We start from the raw sequence: 20,985 nt of genomic DNA, 5'->3' as shown, positions 1-20,985 counted from the left end.
AGAAGCACAGTGTGAGGTCAGGGGCGCTGGGAGGTGTCCAACGGCCATGATATTCTGACCCTCCTGAGTACCCACTAGGGAGGAAGTGTTGTGCTAAGACAGTGGAGGATACAGAGATGATTATGATAAAATATCGCACCCCAAGGTGTTTACAATCGAACATACTAAATTAAACTACACACTGAAATGAACTAAGTGTTGTGGTTAAACATCTTTTAGGATGAATCTCTACCTTATACCGTATACAAAAACCAATTCCTAAGGGGTTGTGGATTTAACCGTAAAGGGTCCAACTTTAAAACCCCTAGAAAAAATATGACCGTAAGATAGGAAAGGATGTCTTAAATCACCAAAATGCAAATAATACAGAATATTGATATATTTGATCATGCAAAATTTAAGAATCTGATTTCATCAAAAGGGGTCATAAAGGAGAGAGAGCTGCCACAAACTGGGAAAAGATATATGCAATGCATGTAACCAACAAAAATACAATATCCATCATGTATAAAAATCAATAAGGGAAAGACAACAATAACAATAGAAATGTGAGCAAGAGACATCAACACACATATCACAGAAGAGGAAAATGAATAACTCAGACACATAAAAAGATGTTCATTAGAACTCTGGAAGAAAATTAAAACCATAACGATATAGCATTTCGCATCTACTACACTAACAGAAATTTAATATTGATTTTATATCTAATTTTGACAAGGCTATAAAGCAACAGATCATATACTGTATGTAGGAGTAACTACATTACATTAGTACAAACACTTTGGAAATTTTTCTGGCATTATTTAGTCAATTTGAAGTTACTCAGATCCCAGGACTTTGCAAATCTACTCCTAGGAATAGATTCAGGAATTTTTCCTGAGAGACAAGGTTGCACATGTGTAGCAGGAGACCTTTAAATGAAATGTTCATCATGGTGATGTGTCTAATACTAAGAAACTGGAAACCACCCCAATGCCCGTCAACAGGGAATAGATAAATAAATTCATATTCGTATTATAGGAAACCAGGCAGTAGTAAAAACGAATAAACTACAGTAATACACATTAACATGGGTGACATTCACAAACTATGCTGAGCTAAAAAAGTCAAGAAAATATTAAAAAAATATAATTCTATGTTGGTAAAGTTCAAAAACATGTGAAATGAAACAGTATATTGTTGAGGGGTATATCCACATGTGGTAAACTATAAAGAAAAGCAAAGGAATGATAAACACAGATTTCAGGGGAGGGGTTACCTGAGGCAGAGAGAGGAATGGAGGGAGAGGAGATAGAGAAGGCTTTAAATATATTGGCATTGCTGTATTTCTTAAGATGGGTAGTGGTTTGTGGGTACTTATTTTATCATTGTTGTTTAAACTGCACATATATATTCTATAATCTTTTTTCTACTTTACAATATTTCATAATAAAAATATATATTCAGGGCTTCCCTGGTGGCGCAGTGGTTGAGAATCCGCCTGCGGATGCAGGGGACACGGGTTCGTGCCCTGGTCCGGGAAGTTCCCACATGCCGCGGAGTGGCTGGGCCCGTGAGCCATGGCCGCTGGGCCTGTGCGTCCGGAGCCTGTGCTCCGCAATGGGAGAGGCCACAGCAGTGAGAGGCCCAGTACCACCAAAAAAAAAAAAAAAATATATATATATATATATATATATATATATATATATATATTTATATATATATATATTCAAAAGTGTGTGATGGGAGTACTTTATCTGAATGTGGGGGTGGGAGTGGGAGAGAGGTGGGACTTGGTGAAGCCTTCATGAACTGGTTCCTGAAAGATGAGTAGGGTTTTAAGGATAGACATGGACAGAGAGGAAATTCCACCTGGGGAGAAAAGGATGAGGAAAGACATGAAAGTGTGAAATAGTACTGCGTGTCCTAGAACTAGCAATGGCTGGAGTATAAATTGGGGAGATAGAGTAGCTTGTAAAGAAGGAAAACTATATTAGGCCAGACTGTAGAAGACCTTCCAAAAAAGAGAGAGAGAGAGAGAGACCATACACAAAACAATTAAAAACAAAAAACAACAAATTTTAACATACTTAGATCTAACCCTGCAAGCAAAGGGAAGTTACTGAAAACTTTTGAGGAGACAAGATATTTGATTACACCTGCAATTCAGGAATATAATTTGAGTGGCAGTATGGAGCATGAACGGGAGAAAGTAGAGACAAGTGGGACCCATCTGGATACTGGAATAGTTCAGGGTAACAAAGATGAGGGTGTGTATTGTGACAGTGGCAATGAAATGAGAGAAGAGAACACATAATTTGGCATCTGACATAAGTTTCCTTAATGTAGATGTCCATTTCCAGAAAGACAGAGATTGAGGCTGTGTGTCCTGGCTTCCTTCAGGCCATCCCCTGCTTGAGACACAGCATACTCCTGAGTTAAGTAGCTAATTCCAAGCAGTGACTCAATTCCCTTTGATATCAGATACACCTCCCAGTTTTCCTTGCCCTTTCTCTTTGGAGCCAGGAAGGCAATATTTTTAAATGACCCAATATTCAATATTCATTAATATTACTTCTCTTTGCTTCCTTACATTTGACCTTAACTTTCCTTTCTGGGATCAATCATTCTTCTCTCTAGGTCTCCTATAAAGCAAAGTCATGCTAATAGGTTGAGGAGTCTCCTTTTCTTCCTGCAAGAGACTAATACTGCTGACAGTGTCTTTGTGGTACAGTCATCCTTTTGGCAGATAATTACACAAAGACATGAGACACTTAAGATGGCATCATGTCAAGAAATGCTGGCTCGTTTGAAATGGAAAATGAGTGCCTTGCACGTCCAACAGGCAGCTGGAAATTCAGGTTAGGCATTTAGAAGGGATGTCAGTCCACACCTCCCAAAGTTAGCCAACAATAAGACAAGACTGCCTTGCAGATTGTGCTGTTTTATACAGGGTCAAGAGGTAGTGGATCCCAATATAGAGAAGAAGTACTTCTTGAAAAACAAGTATCTTGTCAAGTTCAACCAGCCAGGAGTCAGACACAGCAACGATCTTTTCATCCCAGAGAAGGAGGCAGCAATGTTCCGCAGGCAGGAACAGAGGCCATTTCTTTGTTCAATAGCGCAGGTGCCAGGAAGCAGCCCCAGGGAAAGAATGGGCTGTGGTTTGAGGATGCTGTTTTGCCAAAGGGGTGACATACCGGGGCACCTCAGGGAAGAAACGTGAATGGCCTGGAATCGCATTTGAAGAATAGAGCACCTGCTCTTGATAGCTTCTGAATTGCTCTGCTGTGCAAACAAAATCCTATGTGAATCATGATCAAGATGTATTTCACGCCCATTTTTCTGATTAAAACTGAGAAGTGGAATGGTAGACAGAGCAAACCGAGTGACTCTCTATCCACCCAGCAGAAGAGCTTTAGGTCTGGGGGAGAGATAGGATGACAAAGAACTTCAGGCAGACCGCCAATTTGCATGAACACTGGGAAGACATTTCGTAAAAATGAAGAGGAAAGAAATTTTGATTTATTCTCAGATAAAGACAGAAGTGATGGCTTAGTAGAAAAGAGGAAACTATTCTCACAGATCCTCCCCTCACTGAAGAGGCAAATAAAATGTGTTTGTCAGACCACAGCAGTGGTTTGTAAATGTTCTCATTCTTCTCCATAGACAAAAAAAAATAAAAATAAAGATGAATAATTAAAATGCAAAGATTCTCCTCACTTCTAATTTATTTAATTTCTTCTGTGTCTTTCCCCACCAAGGTGCAATCCTAACACTAACCCTTTGACTCCTTACCAAACTTTAACGAGCCCTCATGGGAAGCTGCCTTTGAAATGGTTCAAAGTTGGGCATCCAATAGAAGAAGAAACAGAGCAGAGAAATGGAGCCCTCCCCCAGTGGGATAATGAACCTTGAATAATTGACAATGGAGTCTAGCGCCAGTGAGCCCTTTCCCCTGCCTACGGCTCCCTTCCTTCTCTAATCAAGGCAATGCTCTCCCTCATTCCTGAAAGGAACTTGTGTAGCACCTTTAACACAGTGTTCATAGGTCAGACTGAAAAAGAGAAAGGTAATGGATTTGCTCTTTGTGAGAGGTTTTTCTTTTCCTTCATAAAAGGCATGGAGCAGAATCAAGCAATAAAGGAAAAACCTCACATTTGCACATGGTCTGAAGGGTGATTCAGTGATGGCTGAGAGACAATGGGTGGCTGAGTGACACGGGCTGTGATGACATGTAAAGGCTCACGCTTTATGCAGGGCTACACTTTCTGTGTTTACTGAGTGTCAGCGACCGGAGGTGATGAAATATTGGGTAGGTGATCTCTGCAGTGCAGCGTCCCTGAAGCGATCTACCCGAGCTCAGACAATTGCTTTGCTCCTCCAGCTGGACTGCTTTATTCCTCCCTTAAGCATTTATTAGCTCTCTTCTCTCATGCTTTCGATTTTATCAACTCCTTACCTCATTTATCTGCATTGACCTCATGGGACTCAGCTCTGCAGAGTTTGAATATTCTGCTAAGCTCTGGTTTTCCTGTCATTCGACCAATTGCACTGCTCCCCTGTGGACCTCTTCTAATAGGCTCCAGCACACCTGTCTTGTAACCCTTTATTCTGCCATGTTTTGCATACCTCATGCTTTTGAAGTTCCTCATTATTTCCTGTTTGACCTTCTTTTACTTTATTTTGCACTCTTACCTTGTCATTCACATTTGGTGACAGGGACTTTACAGATGAGGAAAACAAGGTGTGAACTGTAATATAGTTTAAAGATTAAAGGCATTTAAAAAAATGTTAGGCACAGTAAGGTTTTACATACACTATCTCACTGACGCTGCAAAATCTATAATAATTAAACATAGCCCCAAAAGGATGGTGCATTTACAGTGAGGCACTAGGGCATGCAAAGCTCACCGTGAGTTAGACTGAATTTGTCCCTTGAATTCATATACTTAGTTATCTATGAAATCCCACGTCCTGGTTCATCAGGAGCCTTTGTGGCCAGGTACTTAGTGAGCCTACCTGTCGTGTTCTGCACGTCAAAGGCTTCTTTTCATGCATTCATTCAGCAGTAAATATTCACTGGGCACCCACCATGTGTCAGGCACAGCACAGGGCACAAGGGTACAGTGGGGAGCACACAGCAACATGGTTCCCGCCCTCACAGAGCTTCTACTCTGCAGAGACAGACTTCGTAACATAATCACACACATGAATGTAAAACGAGCACCTTGAAAGACGCTATGAAGCAGACGTGAGAGCCTGTGACAGGCGGATGTGACCTGACTGGAGAGGGGAGAAGAGAAGCCTTCTCTGGGGACGAGATGCTCGCGCTGGAGTGAGGAGGACAAGGAGGTGATAACCGGGTAAGAGGGAGGAAAGCACGTGAACTATCAGAGACTGAGAGAGCCCGGTTGCCGGTTTCATGGAAAGCAGGGGAGCCCGGGTGAGCTGAGATTGGGGAGGGAGGCAGGGCCGGAACATGCAGGGCACGGACAAGCCTTGCGACGGGTCTGCTCTTTACCCTGAAAGAAATGGGGTGCCGTTGAAGGGCTGTAAGCAATAGGCAGGTAGACCAGATTTGTGTTTTGAAAAGGAGCCACTTTATCTAACAGACTGGGTGAGGGGGGAGGTAAATACACATTGATGTGTGTATCAAAGCTTTCACAGCCTCTTGACATACACACTGAAAAAATGTATTCTGTATCTCCAGGCTTAGAGTACTGAGTATTTTAATAGAAGTACAGGTCTTGGGGAGAAGGAAGGAGAGAGAAAGGAGGAAACTCAGGAATATTGAAGCAGGCACTGTGCCCTTCCTGGAAAATATTACCCCATTTTACAGATGAGTAACATTGACTCTGTTAAATAACTTATGGGATATGTGGACATGTTATCATTCTACGGGTTGCTAGGGTTGATTTAATTGGTCCTGCTGGCTAGGAGGACACTTTTTCCCTCTCTACCCTATGTGCATGCCCCTGAAGCTGCCCACAGGAGGCCTGGTATTTGGTTGATGCCATAGGGCAGCTATAAGCCCTTGACGGGGTAACTCATCCAAGGTCAGAGCTAGATAACCAGTGAGTTGTTGAGCCAGTGTTTGAATATCTGGTCTGTCAGCCTCCTGCCACTTTGACTACCACATATTTTCTTATAAAGGAGGAGCAGACTGAGGGAAAAGGAAAGGGACCCAGATAGGGATTGGCCTATGAAGTCACTAAGACAGGTAAGAACTTCCCTCTAAGCTGGTCTTCAAGCTAAGGAAGAAATTGAGTGAGCTTAAGAGACAGTGAAAGTATCTTAGATTAGGTGATTGAAAACAAATGAAGTGAACGTAGTTCTTTTTTTTTAAAATTTAATTTGTTTAAAAAATTTTTTTTGGATGTAGGCCATTTTTAAGGTCTTTATTGAATTTGTTACAATATTGCTTCTGTTTTGGTTTTTTGGCTGCAAGCCATGTGGGATCTTACCTCCCCAACCAGGGATCAAACCTGCCCCCCTTGCATTGGAAGGCGGAGTCTAAACCACTGGACCGCCAGGGAAGTCCTGTGAACGTAGTTCTTAAATGTATGTCAATGACCAGAGATAGACACTTCAAAATGAGATAGGCCCATGGATGGATGTATCTCACTATTTTTTTGTTGTTGTTGGGAGTAGGAGTTTATTAATTAATTAATTAATTTTTGCTGTGTTGGGTCTTCGTTTCTGTGCAAGGGCTTTCTCTAGTTGTGGCAAGCGGGGTCCACTCTTCATCGTGGTGCGCGGGCCTCTCACTATCGCGGCCTCTCTTGTTGCAGAGCACAGGCTCCAGACACACAGACTCAGTAGTTGTGGCTCATGGGCCTAGTTGCTCCACGGCATGTGGGATCCTCCCAGACCAGGGCTCGAACACGTGTCCCCTGCATTAGCAGGCAGATTCTCAACCACTGCGCCACCAGGGAAGCCCTATCTCACTATTTTTAACCCAACTTTCTCCCGCACTGGGAAATTCTGTGTGAGAGTCTCTTGTTGCTGAGGGAGACAGCCTCCCTGTTTTGTTTTTCTGCACTCAAGGGCACACTAATTCAAGATGGTATGTCATGCCATTCAAACCCAGTGACGGGATATGAGCAAGATGTGAAAAGGGCTCCTTCCCAAATTCAGGCAGCTGGCTGGCCCACACATTCATGGGCCAGACAAGCAACTCGGTCTGTGGAAGATAAGGCGGGATTCTTCTGAGTGGTCACCAGGAATCTGCACACTACTAAATGTGTCCCCTCTCAGAAGTGATTTCTCTAAGATCTGGTGGGAAATGACAAACACGAAGTAATCTGGGCCATCAAAATAAGTTTTCTAGGAGTGAAAACCATCTTTAAAATTTCAAATACAAAAAGGAGGCACAAGATCAAAATTTTACATGGATTTTCCTCACCATGCACATTTCTGAGGCATTTCAAGCATTTCTGCATTAGTCTCTCCTAAAAGTATACCAGTGCACACTGGAGCACTTCTGATTGCCTGTGCTGGGTCCCCAGGCCCTGCTGGTATAGGAGCTGCTTCCCCCTCCCTGCCCTCAGCCATTCCGCCTTCCCCTTGCTCTAGGATCTGTTTACAACAGATGACAGAAATGGTGTAGCTGTGAACCTCACACTGTCTACAGACTTGTTTGTTTGGCCTGTGCCACTTTTTTAAGTGAAAACGCTTTTTTTTTTTCAAATATGGTTAGTTCTTTAAAATACAGACTTTTGCTTTTTCTTGGAAATTCAAAGACTTAGAAGAAGGAAGCCAGAGTTCCCATGGATCCACAGTTGGCCTGGGTAATGGAGACTGCTCTTCAGGAGGGTCAAGGGCCCTCTATTCTTTCCTTTTTAAAAAAATTTATTTTTGGCTGTGTTGGGTCTTCATTGCTGCGCACAAGCTTTCTTTAGTTGCAGTGATCGGGGGCTGCTCTTTGTTGGGGTGCGCGGGCTTCTCATTGTAGTGGCTTCTCTTGTTGCGGAGCACGGGCTCTAGGCGCGTGGGCTCAGTAGTTGTGGCTCGCGGGCTCTAGAGTGCAGGCTCAGTAGTTGTGGCATACGGGCTTAGTTGCTCCGCAACATGTGGGATCTTCCCGGACCAGGGCTCGAACCTGCGTTCCCTGCATTGCAGGTGGCTTCTTAACCTCTGAGCCACCAGGGAAGTCTGGGCCCTATATTCTTCACTTGTATATGTTCCCTGCCTGGTCACTGCAGGCAGTGAGTTTGTGACCACCCCTCACCTTTGTAAGATTGTGGGCCAAGCAGAGCTGCTACAGTGCCAAAGAGGAAAAGTGTGGCAGAGGGTGAGGAGGAGACCATAATTCTCTCTTCCCAGGAGCCAGTAGTGTGTGCGTCACACCCAAGGCCCAAGCTGTGGAGGCCTCAGGCAGGGCTGTAGCAAGAACTCATCAGTGGCTTTGTGGGCAAGGGACCCTTACCAGTGGAACTGGAGTTGGAGAGGAAGACAGGCTACAGAGTGACAGCAGCCGGCACATGTAGGTTGCCCTCTGGGGCTCCTACGTGAAGACACTGTGAGAGGGAGACTAATTGCAGCTCTAAAACTGGATATAGTTTTAGCAACCATAATTTGGTCATTAAAGGTAAATGTGACATAAACTTCTGTTTCTAGCAATATGGTGGGTTAGATACCCTGAATAACCTTACCATTGCTGAACAGGCAAGAAACTAAAGAACCCTCTGATGCCAAAAACAAAGTGAATGTGGGACTCCTGGAAGGCAAACAAATGCCAAAGGCAGCTTTAACTTTTCCTGGGAAACCTGTTTCCATTTTGATGGATGGGCATAAAGGATAGAAAATACAGCTTGGGGCTACAAACAAGGAGTCTAATAGGAGATACCTGCATGAACTGGAAACCCAGACTATTCAAAGTAAGGTAAAAAGAATATAAAGAGCGAGACAGAAAAGGGACAGAATAAAATGATAGAAATAAATAAAAATATTAGTAATCAAAATGAATATAAATTGACTAAAATGATCCAGTTAAGATATACCGTTAAAAAAATAGCTTCATAGACCAGAGAAACACATAAAATATAAGGACACAGAAAGGTTGAAAGGTATCCTTACTAATATCAGACAAAACAGACTTGAAAGTAAAAAGTTGACAGAGATGTGGTAGGTTGCTGCATAATGATAAAAGATTCAGTTCATCTGGAAAATATACCAAATAACATGGCTTTAAAACATACAAAGCAAAGCTTGACAGATCAAAGAAAAATTTACAAGATCTTTAACTAAAAAAAGAAAAACTTTTAAAACACCTAGATCAATATTTAACAGATCAAATACATAGAAGTTAGTAAGAATATAGACTATTTGAATAATACAATAATCAAGCTTTATCCAATGAATACATCTACAGAATACTGCACTTAGTAATTAAAGAATGCACATTCTTTTCAAGCACACATGGATCACATACAAAAAACTGAATACATGTAAGGCCAAAGAGTAAGGCACAATAAATTTGAAAGATTGAAATCATATGGAATATATTCTCTGATGGCAATGGAATTACACTAGAAATCAAAGATAGATAACTAACCAGAAACTCCCCATACTTTTAGGAATAAAAACCAAAAACACCTTCTAAATAATCCATGCATCAAAGAAGAAATAGTGGTGGAATAAATCATAGTGGAAATTAGAATATATTTAGAACTTAAAATAATGAACATACTACATATCGAAACTACAGCCTTAAATTCATACATTACTAATAGAAATAAAGAAAACTTTAGAAATACTGAGCTTAGCAACAAAATTAAGGAGCAAGAAAAATAAGAACAGAGTAAACCCAAAGAAAATGGAGGCAGAGAAATATTAAATATAAAAACGAATAAGCAAGAGAACAAAATATGTAAGCTGGTTCTTTAAAAGAATAAAAAATGGACAAATCTCTGGCATGATTAATAAAGAAAAACAGAAAGAATACACAAATAAACAATAGTCAAATAAATGAGAAGGGAACATAAATACACATGCTTTAAATATTAAAAATATAATAATATTATAAAAACTTTGAAAACTAAGATGAAATAAACTATCAGAAAAAAAGAAATTTATCAGAATTGACTCAAGAAGAAATAGAAAATCTGGAGAATACTGTAATTATTATAGAAATGTGATGTGGTTTAAAATTTTCACACAAAAAAATATACCAGACCTGGATGGATTTACAGGTGCATTCTACCAAGCATTCAAGGACAATTCTTAACTTAAACTTTTCCAGATAACAACAGCAATGACAATAACAAAAGGCACTATTCTTTCTCACTTTATAAGGCTAGTATAACACTAATGTTGAAATCATTCACCAACACTACAAGAAAAGAAAATTACAGGCGAATCTTACTCACAAACATAGCTGCAAATATCTTAAAGGAAATAACAGAAAACTGAATTGAGCAATGCATAAAAAAGATCATCATGAATAAGTATAGCTTAACTGAGGAAATCAAGAATGATTTAACATAATAATCCATTAATATACTAATAATATTCTTAATCATGTTGATTAGCATATTAAAGGAAAGAGATCATATACTTTCTATGGATGCAGAAATAGTACATAAAATTCAACATGTACTCATAATCAACTCTCTAGCAAACTAGTAATAGAATGGAACATTCTTAATCTGATAAAGTTTATTTATATAAACTCATTCAACATTATGTTTAATGGTGAAAGCATTCCCTTTAAGATTAGAAACAAAATAAGAGGGCTTGTTTGACTACGTGTATTCAGCATGATACTGAAGACCAAGTAAAGGCAGTAAAATAAGAAAAAGAAATAAAAAGACTTAAAAGGAAGACACAGAATTCTCATTATTTGCAGAAAATGTGATTATCTTTGTAGAAAATCCAGAGGAAGTTACATATAACTTATTTGAATTAATAAGGGTTTAGTAATTTTGCATGATATAATTGATCAATACACAGAAATCAATTGTCTTTCTTTTCACTGGTAACACAGTCAATTTCAATATTACATTAAAATACAAAAGTAAAAGTAAAACATGCAAATGCCTAGAATCAATCTAGCAAAATATTTTCAGGTATGTTATGGAAAAAACTATGAAACTTTATTTAAGCAGGTTATGGAAAATCTAAATAAATGGATCATATCATGTTCACAGATAGGAAGACTCAATATTATAAAGATGTAAGTTTTTCCACATTTATTTATGGATTCTAAGCAATTCCAATAAAATTCCCAATAGGACAAGAAACTTCTAAAATTTTATATGGAAGGGCAAAGGCCCAAGAACATTCAAACACTCCTGAAGAATTAAGATGTATGTCTGGGGATGAGGGAACAGGCAGTTTCTCCATCAAAACTCAAGACTTATTAAAAGGCAGATGAGTATAGTATTGATGTAGGTATAGACAGACCAGAAGAATAGTATAAAGAATCTATAAACCGACCATTGCATTTATAGAATTTTTATTTATTATGGAGCTGTCATTGCAGATGTGGGGAAATGAGAGGATATCCAATAAATGATGCTGTGACAGGTGGTTATCCATCTGGAAAAACTGAAATTGTATTTCTTCCTTTTACTACACAGAGGAATCAACTCTAGGTAATTAAAGACAGATATGAAAAAGCAAAACTATAAAACTTTTAGAAGAAGATGTAGGGAATCTTTAAGAATATGAGTTGGGAAATGATTTTTCAAAGATGACACAGAAAGCAGAAAGTATAAAGGAAAAGGTTGATTAAGTCAATTACACTAAAATTAAGACCTTCTGGTTATCAAAGGGCATCATAAAGAAGGTGAAACCACAAGCCATAAGCTGGGGTAAAGTATTTGCAACATGAAAAACTATCACCAGGAACATACAAACACTTCTAAAATCAATATGAAAAGAAGGAATGATTTAACAACAGATGGGGAAAAGATATGAAGAGGCATCTCTATTTAAGAGGGAATAAGAAAGTCCAGTAAATCTAAGGAAAGATGATGAATATTATTTGTAATCAAGAAATGCAAATTTAAACCTAAACGATATGTCATTTTCTACCTACCAGAATAAGAATTTATAAGTCTGAAATACAAATCTTGTGAGGATGTGTTGTAATGGAAACTTTCACATTGCTGATATGAGTATGAATGTGTACAACCATCTAGGAAAATATGTCTGAGTTATTTAGTTAAGTTAAATATATGCTCTCCTAGGTATATAGTATAGTCTACAGAATTTCTTGCATATGTGCAGCAGGAAATATGTACAAGCATAGTATTAGTTGCCAAAAAACTGGAAACAACCCAATGTCCACTAATAGAGAAAACTTCAACTCTCCATTGTTAACTAACATAGACTGTAGCATATTCATACCATGGAATAATTTACAGCTTCATGCATCAACCTGGATGAGTGTTATGATCATAAAGTATAAAAAGCAAACCACAGAGAAGAACATGTACAGTATGATTCATTCATATAAAGTTCACTAAGTGTGCAAAACTAAGTGATATAGTTAAGAGGTACATACATATGTGGCAAGACTAGGAATGACAATATTTGGGGTGCCGGTTACTTCTGGAGGCTGGAGAGTGGGAGGAGGATGGAATCATAGGAGACTGGAGATTTTTTTTTTTAACTGGGCTAAGGGTTCATGGGTGCTTGAATCACTGTTAGCATATATACCATTACATATGTTAGAAATATTCTTCTAAATGGTTTTATGTTTAATAAAAACAATATAAAACAGAATACTTTTATTCTGTAGTCGCAGGTTAGTCATGTCTGGACCACAGAAGGAGAGAAAGTGACAAATATAAAAGAAGCTGCCATCAGGGAATTTTCCTTTTCATTAAAAAAAAATGGAAAAAAGGAAAAGATGGATAAGCAGTAAGTATCTTTTTCACGCATTATTCAGTCTTACAAAATGTCGTTGGTGATTCCAAGGCTGACTTTTGTGTCATGTAAGTTTCAGGAAGAAGATAAACCACTTTATACTAAAGTTTATGCAATGCTAAGTAGGCACAGACAGCTGCTCCACAGTTATTAAGGTGATGAAGTTATGTTCTTTCTTTAAAATAAAAAAATATTTTATGGAAATGGGACAATATTATACTTTTATGGAAACAGGAAAATACCTTTCCAAGAGCAAACTTGATCTCCTTTCAGATGTCTTTTAACTCAACTCTCAATTATCATTTAAGCACTTTTAGAACTACTATCCCTTCTCTCCAGAAGTCTCCTGATTTCTTAGGAAGCTTCACCAGTAAATTACTTCATATGTTCATTACTCTTTGCCTGTGTTTTCTATTTATTCTCAGTTTTTAATTAGATTATTTCCCTAAGAGTTTTGTGCCAGAGATTTATTCATCAGTTATGAAAATTTTATCCCTCTCAACTTTATTAGACTATTTTACAAACTTAAAAGTCTTCTTTTTAAAACAGATCCATTACTATTTTCTAGTACTTTATTACACTTTTCCTTGAAATCTGAATGTCATTTGTGTTTCTCTTCTGATATTAGCCTTCTTGAATGACTGAGGAAAAGCAATCAGACAAGACGATTATCTTTCTATTTCCCATTCCCCTTATTTTCTACATTTACAGATTGTGTTTCGTTTTGTCTCTTTAACGTTTATTACATAGTATTAATTGATGTTGAAACACTAGCTACTAATTAAAGTCAAAACTTGCTACTCTCTACTTTTTTTTATGAAGTGAATATTTCATGTAATTATGCTTCACATTGTTTTTCTTGGTGTTTGTTCTAATTGCACTATTCTATTCAAGTTCTATATCATGACATGTCATAATATCTAAGTCCCTCTCTCAATATCATAAGTCACTCACAAATTAATACCTCACTTCTTTGTCTTAATAAGAAAAATCAATTCTACCACCTGAAAAACTGCTCAGATCCTCCCCAAAACTCTATATGGTAGATATAATTCCTCCTATTTTATAGGCACTGAGGTTCAACAAAGTGACTTGATGTTTCCAAATTTAATAAAGCAAATGCATCACGTTTGCTTATTTTGGAGGTTGAGAGCAGGGCTGAGGGTTTAGAAGGGATCAAAATAGTCATATTTTTAGTAAATCTTTAAATTCATTTACTGTTACGTTTACATGTTTCTGATAAAGGAGGTTCTAGAATCTCTCTTTTAAATAAGCATTGAATTGATCTTCTGAAAAAGATTTTCTTATCCTCTCCCCTGTATCTAGACTTGGCTTGTAAATCTGACCTCAGAAGGAGCCATGATTTTCCCCACTACTTTCTGATTGTGGTTTGCTGTCGGTACGTTCTCATATTTTGAGGGAACCCATTGACCTTATCAGGATACCTTATCAGGATACTTGTTTCATCAAGTGGAAAGAAAGTATTTATTTAACAAAAAAACTGAGCAAACATACAATACTTTCCGAGGAGGAGGAAAAAAATAATTCATGTTCTGTGGGAGTGCTTATTAATCAATGTGAAAGTCAGACATTCTAACTTGCCAAAGATCTCTGCTAAGATTATTCTCTCTGCTGCAGGTGCCCAGAAATACTAGAGTGAAATCATTCACCTGGGACTCACTTTTGGGATATGGCCACCTGTCCCTCACCAGACCCGTAAAAGAACACCTGAAGTGGGAAAAACTTTGGTATTTCTCTTGGATGCCTAGGATATCAGTTGGATGCCTAAAGACATGCTTTAAAAAAAAACATATCCGTGCCATCATTTCTTAATATTCCCAGTGTGAGAGGGATGTTTTTATACCTCTGGTAGCCACCTCCTCTGACATCGGATTTACCTGGTTTTCTCTGTAATCTTAGCAAAGTCTTGTACTACTAAATAGGCGCATACCATCACCGTCCTACAACCAAGACTAACATAAAAGACCCAGGAAAAGTCTCAGATTCAGAGGCTAACATCTGGTGCAGTAACTCAGTGTTCAAAACTAGGGCTACTTATAGCTCTCATCCATGGGCACAGTAATTCATTACTGTTACATGAAATGATTTTTCAGAGTCACCCAGCTCTTGTGTAGTAATTCTGAGCTGGGCAATTTTACTGTACTGACTTTAATCTAAGACACCCTGCTACTGCCAGGCACTTCCTGGCTTTTCCCTTCTGTTTCTGATCATGAAAAAAGGAAAAACGAAACAAAACAAAACTATACAGTGTGTTCCAAACTTACTTGATCACAAAGTGTGTGTTTAGTTTGGGCACAGAGGCAATAATGCATTAATACTGAAGGTGAAGGAATCACAGTTAACACGGAGAAATATGCCTGAGTGTTTTAAACATTGGGAAGGACGTGGTGCTAGCTTCTTTTCTTCTTGAGCTTATTTTTTTTTTTTTTTTTTTTTTTTTTTTTTTTTTTTTTTTTTTTTTTTTTTGCGGTATGCGGGCCTCTCACTGCTGTGGCCTCTCCCGTTGCGGAGCACAGGCTCCGGACGCGCAGGCCCAGCGGCCATGGCTCACGGGCTTACTTGCTCCGCGGCATGTGGGATCTTCCCGGACCAGGGCACGAACCCGTGTCCCCTGCATCGGCAGGCGGACTCCCAACCACTGCGCCACCAGGGAAGCCCTTGAGCTTATTTTTAATGTAACCTGTGAATGTCTAGTTCACCTACTTTTCTCAGAAGTCTTGGAACTTTATGAACCAAGCCATAATACCCATGGAGTGAACAGCTGCCTTATAAGCATCATCTGCACAGATATTTAAGATCTATACGTATCTGGGCAACAACAGTGTCAAGGGGGAATTTTATAATTAGTTCCTAATTATTTTCACTGTTAAATTCCCCAATTGGTAACCTATATGTTATCGAGTTTATGCATTAAAATAATCAAACCATTGAGTCATGCAAATATTAATCTATCCTGGTCCTTGCTGAAATAATTTAAACACATCTGTGAATTAAAGGTTATTGCTAATTAGTAAGTACTAATGAAGGTAGAAAAGATTAGCTTTAAATGATTAAATTTGATAATAAACATGAAAACAAGATCTGAATTAGTTATATGCTATGATCAAGAACAATTGTTGATCTTTAACTCTACAGATACAAAATACTTATCAAATTCAAACAGTAGTTAATACGTTTGTATTGTCTAGCAGCACCTTTGAACTTACATGATGAAGTAGTTTCCTTCCCTGACACGGAGTTTGTTACCCTAAACAAGCTCTCCGTTGATGCCATAAGAATCCATGAGTAACAAAAACCCAAAACAGGGCTTCCCTGGTGGCGTAGTGGTTAAGAATCCACCTGCCAATGCAGGGGACAAGAGTTCGAGCCCTGGTCCAGGAAGATCCCGCATGCCGCGGAGCAACTAAGCCCGCGCGCCACAGCTACTGAGCCTGAGCTCTAGAGTCCGTGCACCGCAACAAGAGAAGCCACCGCAATGAGAAGCCCTCGCACCTCAACGAAGAGTAGCCCCCGCTCGCCGCAACTAGAGAAAGCCCACGTGCAGCAACGAAGACCCAACACAACCAAAAAAGAATAAATAAAATAAACTTTTAAATAAACCCCAAAACATCTGAATATTAAGTATAACCCTTAAAAGCAGAAAAAAAGTCATCCATTCATCCCTGCCAAAGATCTGAAATAAAATCAAACAGTAAAATCTGATCCATAGAATTTCTGTGACTTTCAAGTGACTTGTTTTCTTTGAGAATTAAAAGCTAGAAATATATATATATAGTAGTCCGAAACAAACACCCATAATATCTAAAACTGGCCATAATAACTCCTTTTGGACAGCTTGTACACAGAAAGAATGCATTGCTTTATAAAAATGACATGGAAAATGGTGAAATATTGCTTATTTCTATAATCTTTGACAAGAAGTGAAAATACCATTTTCTGAAACCCAGGTAGAGGGCTCATTTTTATCACCTGCCAGAAGAAAAAGCATCTTTCCTAAAATTGAGCACCTGCCTACAGAATTCTAAATCTGTGTTTCCATGGATTTAAGGACCTGAGGTAAACCATTGGAACAGGATGGAAAACTCCCTGGACAGGATCTAGGGGGAATGAACGAAGCCGGAGCCACACACATCCTAACTGTGCCGTACCTATGTCATGACAGCTTCCCTTTAGCTCAGTGGTTCCCAAACTTCAGCTTGTACCAGATTCACCTGGAGGTGGATCACACAAACACAGCCTGGTGGCCTCACTCCTAGCGTTTCTGATTCAGTAGATCTGCGACGGGGCTGGAGAATCCGCATTTCTAACACATTCCCAGGGGATGCTGATGTCAGGGACCACACTGAGAACTACTGCTCTGGCTTAAATTTTATAAGAAAGAGTATTCTTTTTACATAAGAGTACTTCTATATTTAGGCTTCTACGCTTTGGGAGAACTGAATATATTGATTAGCCATTTAGACCATTTGTTATAAAATGTGGCCACCGTTTGGAACCCACACCTCTAAAATCCACTTGTGGGGTAAGGGGAGGTCCCCTCTCACAGGGCTCTGGTCACCTCACTCATGGCTTCTGTGCTGTGTTGTTTTCTGCTGCACTGCAAAGATTAATTTTGTTCTATTGAACCACTTGTGAGTTGGCTTTGCAGCACGTTAAGAAAGTGGGAACTGAGAGCCAAGAAACCGTGTAGAGACCTATTCTAAAACCACATGTAGAAGGGGTAAGAGGAGGCTGGTGTTGGATCAAGGCGGAGACTGTCATTCTCCAGAATCAGCCTTGCCTGGGTTCAAATTCCAACTTGGATACTTCCCAGTTGTCAAAGGATTGTAAAGGCATGGAGAAAAATAGACACACTTACACTTTCTACTTTTGCACCATGGATGATTCACTGACTCGGAAATGAGACTACAGAAATGACAGACTGGGTGGTAGGAATAACAGTTTCATTCCCCTGACAGGAGCAATCGGTTGGTGAAACTCAGCACAAGAATCTGAAGCGCTAGAACCCAAGAACCACAGCTTTTCTGTATTAACTTAACGAGCAAGGAGGGAGGACAAGAATAATTCTAGATTTTATTTATAATAACTAACCTTTTTTATGTGCTTACTAGATGACATTTTATAGAGAAAGACTGACTAGTGTTCTGTATTGTTATCAAGTTTTGTTTTGTACCTTTAGAGGAAGAATCAGTTATGTGTCAACCAGATGCCTCAAAGTAACTATTACATTAAAAATCCACCCTCAAAAAAAAAAAAAAAAAAAAAATCCACCCTCAGCTTAAACTCTAATTGGAAAATTTTTGACTGCTACCATTTTTAAGGACAACATGTATCCAAGAAGCCTCATTCCCCTTTCTCCTGCTTCTTTCTGCCCAACGTCAAAGCCAAAGCCAGTCAACTCAAAAGAAGTAGTCCCAAAGAAACACAAAACCATGGGAAGAAAAAAGCATGAAAGTAAAACTAAATTTCAAAAGATTCAATCTCAGATAAAAACTGAATCCTCAAACCACACAAAAAATTATGGAGACATGTTTCCATTTCAAGCTATTTCTTAGATTACTTTGTTTTCTTTAGTTTGTTCTTTAGAGAAACATACTATATATATATACACACACACACACACACACACACACATATATATATATATATAACACCATCTTGAGAGTTTTCAATTAGAAGCCATAAGAAGGAAAACGAGAGATAATTCTTAAACAATGATGTTTGGGCAAACCTTTAGAAAACTGGATCATGAAATGGAAAGAAGGCAACATCTGCATCAAGTCAGTTTGCTTAACAGCAGGTCTCATTGCTCCTCCAACACCACAATGGGTGTTTCTTTCAGAATTAAGCAATTCTATACAAAGAGAACATTCTTACCCTCATCCTTCCATTTCTTATTGCTGGCCCATCTTCTGCCAATCTCAACACGTACAAATCCATTTTGTACTCCCTTCCTCCACGAATACTGAATCCAAATCCTTTGGCTCCTTTCTCCATGTCCACAGTGAAATAATCAAAATCCTTTGGAGTTGGGGAGAAAATGGAATAAACCATTGTTTAATATCAGAGAAGCTTCCACGGTCTGTCCTTCTGCTCTCCTTCTCTCTCCTAGTTAACGTGTTCCCACTGACACGATCTCGTGAGGAGTAATGTGATTTCACCATGTAGCAAAATGCAAGACAAGATTCCAAAGGCCTGAGCAGATCGGAACACAGTTTCCTCAGTCATTGAAAGAATTGCTGGGTAGCTTGTTTACTTTGGTACACATCCCTTAGTACTCATCTGTTTACTTGGCAAACATGTAACTATTGCATATAGGCCTGAGTGATATTACCTCTCCTTTGAATTTTCTCATTTACTGCTGTTGAGCACCATAAGAGTTGTGTGTGTGTATGAGTGACAGGTCTGCTGATTGGAAAAATGAAATGAATGCAGCGGGATCTTTGAGGTACCTGGGGCTGCCTGTAGTCCAAGGGCGGGGCTTGCAGATAGTCCCCTCCTGGGGGCTGCCGGTAGTCCAGTGGGGGCTGCCTGTAGTCCGTGAACGGAGGCTGTCGGATATCTGGTTTCACGTCTTGCCTTGCTTTTACTTCTGACCTGTAACTAAATGAATGGAAATGGTACTTGCTTTGGTATCTCAGCATTCTAAGGAGATTAGAAGGACTTTAGGACCTCCAGGCACATAGAGGCCACACCTCTTGGTGGTCATTTTCATGTTCAGGATTATGAGAAGATTCAATAAATGATAAGTATTATTTTAAAATCTTTGACAAATGCCATACGGTATACTTTTCATTTGGCTCCTTAAGAAATCAAGGTAAAAGTGAAGGTCACTTAGAACTTTGTGGAAAAGGACTTATGGATAACCTTCTTTGACTTTGCTATTTAAAAACTGTGCAACTGCAGCAAATCTAGGGACTCACACACTTCGCTGTACATCCCCAAACAACAGTCTGTCTTAATACCAGTAAACCGACTGTTCCAATTTTTCATTCTCTCTCTCTCTCAGACACACACACAGCATCCGATACTTCACGAAAACATGATTGAAGTGATCTCTAAATACTCTATAAATATCTAACTAAAGGCTGTTTTAATCTGTTAGCTTGGGGCTTTTTGAATATCATACAGAGAGGTTAAAGGAGTGAAAGTAAGGTATAATCACCAACTACAAATCAAGCAGAAAGTCACTGGGTCATTGCTAAAAGTAGAAACATATCACACGGAGGTTTAAATACTAGACTATAACCCTCGGGCTTAGTATCAGATACTATCATGGTCATTAGATAGAAGGAAAGGCAAAAGTGTTTATGTCTAACACTTGTCTTATTCTTGTTTCTAGATATTATTTCTTGTTTCTAGTTATTAATAAATACAGAGACCAAAACTAATTGTTTAGTTCTGTTTTGTGAATCCAAATTGCTCTAAACTGAGGGGCTTCCAGGGCCAATAAAGGGCTAAAGTATGGATCATTAATAAGATAAACTGAAAAAATTATCACCATAATATAGAGGCCACTTAACTCTGTAGTTCATTGCCTGTTGCCATGACAACGCTCCATATAATGAGCTACTTAGGGATACAGGTCGATTGGAAAAACACATTCACACACTGAGAGTGTATGGCAATAGATGTGTTTGTTGGGGGTTTTGAAAGGGGGTTAGAAATGCAGTTATTTTAATAACGCTTTGAGTAGTTCCCATTTGTTACTTAACTTGCAGAAGTGACACATTCCTTTTGTGAGATGCATAATTTAGGCTTTGCTTTATACCTCAGCAAGCTGTCCGCTCACCTACTGAGAGTGTGCATTCTGAGAATAGAATTATTTAAAATACGCTTTGAATAAGATGCTTAACTAGGTAAACGCATGAATTAAACAAAAGGAATTGGACTGGGTGACATTTGTTGGTGTGTATCGGTTCCTTTTTAGAAATCGTGTGCTTGGTGGTTTAGATGTCACATTGTTTTAAGTTATAGCACAGTCACTTTATTTTCATTATCTCTGTGGTATTGGTATGGAATATCCATCATGAGCTTCGTTTCCAACCAGATGTGTCATGAGGTATAGCAGAAGAGGGTGAGATGTTAAGAGTCTCCCCAGAG

At 38.9% G+C, this 20,985-nt stretch overlaps 1 protein-coding gene across 11 annotated transcripts in view; it reads right to left on the bottom strand.

The window, feature by feature from the left end:
- The window catches only part of MAGI2 (membrane associated guanylate kinase, WW and PDZ domain containing 2), a 1,353,221-nt gene that overhangs the window by 85,270 nt on the left and 1,246,966 nt on the right, over positions 1-20,985 (bottom strand). For all 11 annotated transcript variants that reach the window (XM_067042757.1, XM_067042759.1, XM_067042752.1 and 8 more), the window contains 2 exons: positions 19,335-19,485; positions 18,760-18,903 (listed from right to left, as the gene is read on the bottom strand). In XM_067042757.1, the coding sequence (XP_066898858.1) occupies positions 18,760-18,903; positions 19,335-19,485 (295 nt within the window). The remainder of the gene's footprint in view (positions 1-18,759; positions 18,904-19,334; positions 19,486-20,985) is intronic.

Source organism: Kogia breviceps, chromosome 9 (assembly GCF_026419965.1).
Source record: "Kogia breviceps isolate mKogBre1 chromosome 9, mKogBre1 haplotype 1, whole genome shotgun sequence".
NCBI classification, from domain to species: Eukaryota; Metazoa; Chordata; class Mammalia; order Artiodactyla; family Physeteridae; genus Kogia; species Kogia breviceps.
This window is presented reverse-complemented; position numbering and strand designations above follow the sequence as displayed.